Here is a 3809-nt window from a genome sequence, read left to right as displayed (position 1 = left end):
ACAAGTCAGAAAGAGGAGGTGGAAGAGGCGTTAGATAGAGGAGGAGGTTACCCCAGAGGCCATTCCTCCTGTTCATGTGAGCAAGAAAGAGCAGAATGCTTCTGATCAGCCAAATGGCAGGTAGAGGGAGAGGTCATAGTGATTCACACCAACAGAGAAAGACAACCCACACAACTTCTTGGATGAGATGAACCACACAGAGGTAGAGGCAGAGGGCCTTCAGGGCTAGCCAGTCAGCCTGCCTGCTCTGATCCTCAAGTCAATTGTATTTAAATTCATGTTCATTGAAGATATTATTCAAGAATAGACAAGTCCCATTTATTTAATGATCATTTTTCACTGTTTTCAACCCTCAAGAACCAGGGTGAGTCTGGGTCACCCTTTTCCTGGGCAAACACAACTTGCATATCATCATAGACTAGGCCGAAACGTTAAACTTTTAACCTTGCCTGAATAAAATAATGCATTTTTTTTATAGTGAGCAAGAGTTGCGCTATTTCCTTTTCTATGATGATTCAAAAAATTTTGGTTGCACTTCAACTCAACATTGGTTGAGCGCCCTTCTGTTTTTTTGTTGTCAAATAATACATTTGTTTTTAAATGTACAAGTAAATTATTAAAAGCATTAAAATTGGGATGTTTCCCACTTATTTACACAACCTACTCCACACTTGCAAAGTGAAAGTTTATAGAAAAGTTCTGAAATTAAGTAGTAAACAGAAGAAAAGCAGAATTGAGTCCAATTATAATTTAATGGTCTATGGTTCAATCCCATTTCTGAAGGTCTGATGAATAATTAATATTGTTCCTCCTCTTCCTTGTGGCAGGCGCAGCAGCACACTGCCCTCCAAAGCCTGCAAAATAATCGCCGGACTGCCCCTTTCCTAGCTCTGCATGGAACATCCAGTGTCACGTCCTTGGTGACGTGTGGGGTGACATCCGAGATGACCACAGCAACATCCCCTGGAAATGGAAAAAAGAGGAACAGAATGTAAACAAATGCAAACCGTAGCTTCTTAACACTGGCCAGTTGAAAGGTTCTACTAAGATGTCATGACAAACGGCACCTGTCAGAGTGCTCTCTAAGTGTTACTCACCTGCTTGGATGTCAGCTGGCAGAGTGGTGGAGACGGCCATCGTGAGAGCCCTTTCTTCAGGTGTGACGTCCACAACCTCCAAGAGGGAAGAGATGGGCTCTGCCTCTGTATTAGGGGTGATGTCCACCACATTCAGGTGGGAAGAAGCCGGGTCTGCCTCTGTGTTAGGGGTGATGTCAACAACCTTCAGGTGGGAAGAAGCCGGGTCTGCCTCTGTGTTAGGGGTGATGTCCACAACCTTCAGGTGGAAAGAAGCCGGGTCTGCCTCTGTGTTAGAGGTGATGTCCACAACCTCCAGGTGGGAAGAAGCCGGGTCTGCCTCCGTGTTACTGGTGATGTCTTCAACATTCAGGTGGAAAGAAGCCGGATCTGCCTCCGTGTTACTGGTGATGTCTTCAACATTCAGGTGGAAAGAAGCCGGATCTGCCTCTGTGTTAGGGGTGATGTCAACAACCTTCAGGTGGGAAGAAGCCGGATCTGCCTCTGTGTTAGGGGTGATGTCAACAACCTTCAGGTGGGAAGAAGCCGGATCTGCCTCCGTGTTACTGGTGATGTCTTCAACATTCAGGTGGGGTGATGTCTTCAGGTGGGAAGAAGCCGGGTCTGCCTCCGTGTTACTGGTGATGTCTACAACCTTCAGGTGGGAAGAAGCCGGGTCTGCCTCCGTGTTACTGGTGATGTCTTCAACATTCAGGTGGGAAGAAGCCGGATCTGCCTCTGTCTTACGGGTGATGTCCACAACCTCCAGGTGGGAAGAATCCTGATCTGCCTCTCTGTTAGGGGTGATGTCCACAACCTCCAGGTGGGAAGAAGCCGGGTCTGTGTTATGGGTGACAACAACAATCCTGATGAGCTCTACTACTACAAGGCACCAAGATGTCATCAGAGCAGGTGTCTGTCAGAGTGCTCTCTATCATTGCTACTCACCTGCTTGGATGTCAGCTGGTAGTGTGGTGGAAACGGCCACCGCGAGGACAGGGGGAACTGGTAGGGTGGCTGCAGGGGGCTGGAAGCAGCTCTGCACCTCGTCCGCCACAAAGGCACAGACAGAGCTCATATAAAAAGGGCTCTGCAGGTCATCGGTGGAGAAGGACTGACTGATTCTCCCGAGGATCGACTGCACAGAGTCAAAAGCAGCAGCCCTGGAGAAAGGGATGTGAGGGGAAGGGTCCTTTAACATGCAGGATAGCTTCTCCACTACGGCCGCCACCATGCCCACGGCCATCCCGCTTATTAGGATTGGGTGCTCTGAATGGCCTTCCTCTGGCTGAAGCCACAGGGCCAGGAGGAGCCTGGGCACCACCTCCACCACCACCTGAGATGGGCTGAGCAGGTTGCTATGGGGCTCATTGGACTGCTTGCCCAGAATGCTCCTCACAGCTCTTTCCACGATGCTGTGGACCTTAGGATCGCTGAAATCAACAAAAAGGAGAAGACAAAGCTAAACGATGTGCAATGTGCTCACAGAGAACACTGTCTTAGTCTGTTTCTGCATAGTTACAGATGTGTAGATAAATGGATCAAGTCATATGCAGGGCAGTACATGGAACTCACATGTCAGCTGGCGAGGTGGGGTGCATGGAGCGGCGGAGCTTGCAGAAAGCCTCATGCTCTATGTTCATCATTTTTAGGCAAGTGTTTACTTCCCAGGCCTGCAGTATGAAACAGGAAGTCCCATTAGTCTAATTTCACAACAGATCTATTCTGCTGTGCTAACTCGTTGTTGAAAGGCCAGTAAAGAGCTCACTAACTTGTAGTATGTCTCTAACTCTCATTCTCTTACCAGCTGAGCGAGGTTGTTTCCTTCCTGCAGGGTTTCCTTCCACACCCTTCAAATAAAACACAGAGTTATTCAAGTTTCCTGGCTTCTGATTTTTCTGTTGTTTATTTTACCCACACCTCCTGGAGTGCTGCTGGTGGCAGGGAGTGGCAGTGAAGGTGAGTGCTGACGTGGTACTCACCTCTCCCTAAGGGATTTTTTGCTCTGAGACACCAGCCAGTTGCTCATGTGCTCTGTGGTGACATGGGGCGGGACCTGGCCTTGACTCTGGAGCAGCAGATAGTGGACCATGAGCTTCTTCTGCAAGATGAGGTAAGGTGTGAGACCGTGCCACGAAATACCATATCATGTGCTTTCAGAAGGGCCTCACGCAACATTTCACAACTGCTCATGCCTCACAATTTGCAAGTGATATTAAGAACTCTTATGATCACCTTCTCTAAACTGTCTTGAAATACAACTCTCTTTCTGTTGTTTATGTTGTTGTGGGATGAATCTTACCTGTTTATTGTAATATGTTTCCTCCCAGCAGGCCTGCAGAGTCTGAAAATAAAGGCTGCTTCTACAGAATTCCTTTGAAGATAATGAAAATAATGATGCTTTGTTATGCACATTATGCACCGGCATTTACAGTATGCTAAAATTAATTTCTCCTAAGTTTACCTTTGTGGGACCATAAGTGAACTCCGGAATGCACCAGACCCTATCCATGGTAAGATGAGGAAGAAATGCAGCGCTATAGATATACGGGATGCTCTAGAGATAACAGGAATGACTTAAAGTCGCGAATGATCAATGACTGTGGAGTCGTCCAATATGCTGCACTTAGAATTGAGTTGTAGGCGATGTTTGGCGCAAAATAGAATGTTTACATTCTATTGCCATGGAGAAATAGAATGTGTAGAACCTGTATAAATGGGTAAGCTTCTATG

General features: G+C 47.2%; 1 protein-coding gene across 1 annotated transcript; it reads right to left on the bottom strand.

Annotated features, from left to right (window-relative positions):
- Nucleotides 1–312: 312 nt before the first annotated feature.
- LOC135531222 (uncharacterized) lies at nucleotides 313–3199 on the bottom strand. The gene is made up of 6 exons (XM_064959344.1): nucleotides 3059–3199; nucleotides 2881–2926; nucleotides 2652–2749; nucleotides 2025–2509; nucleotides 1098–1916; nucleotides 313–963 (listed from the first exon to the last, which is right to left on the bottom strand). Exons 1-6 carry the CDS (start codon nucleotides 3166–3168, stop codon nucleotides 797–799), a joined length of 1725 nt encoding a protein of 574 aa, XP_064815416.1. The 5' UTR covers nucleotides 3169–3199; the 3' UTR covers nucleotides 313–796.
- Between the last annotated feature and the right edge of the window lie 610 nt (nucleotides 3200–3809).

Source organism: Oncorhynchus masou, unplaced genomic scaffold, assembly GCF_036934945.1.
Source record: "Oncorhynchus masou masou isolate Uvic2021 unplaced genomic scaffold, UVic_Omas_1.1 unplaced_scaffold_1558, whole genome shotgun sequence".
NCBI lineage: Eukaryota > Metazoa > Chordata > Actinopteri > Salmoniformes > Salmonidae > Oncorhynchus > Oncorhynchus masou.
This window is presented reverse-complemented; position numbering and strand designations above follow the sequence as displayed.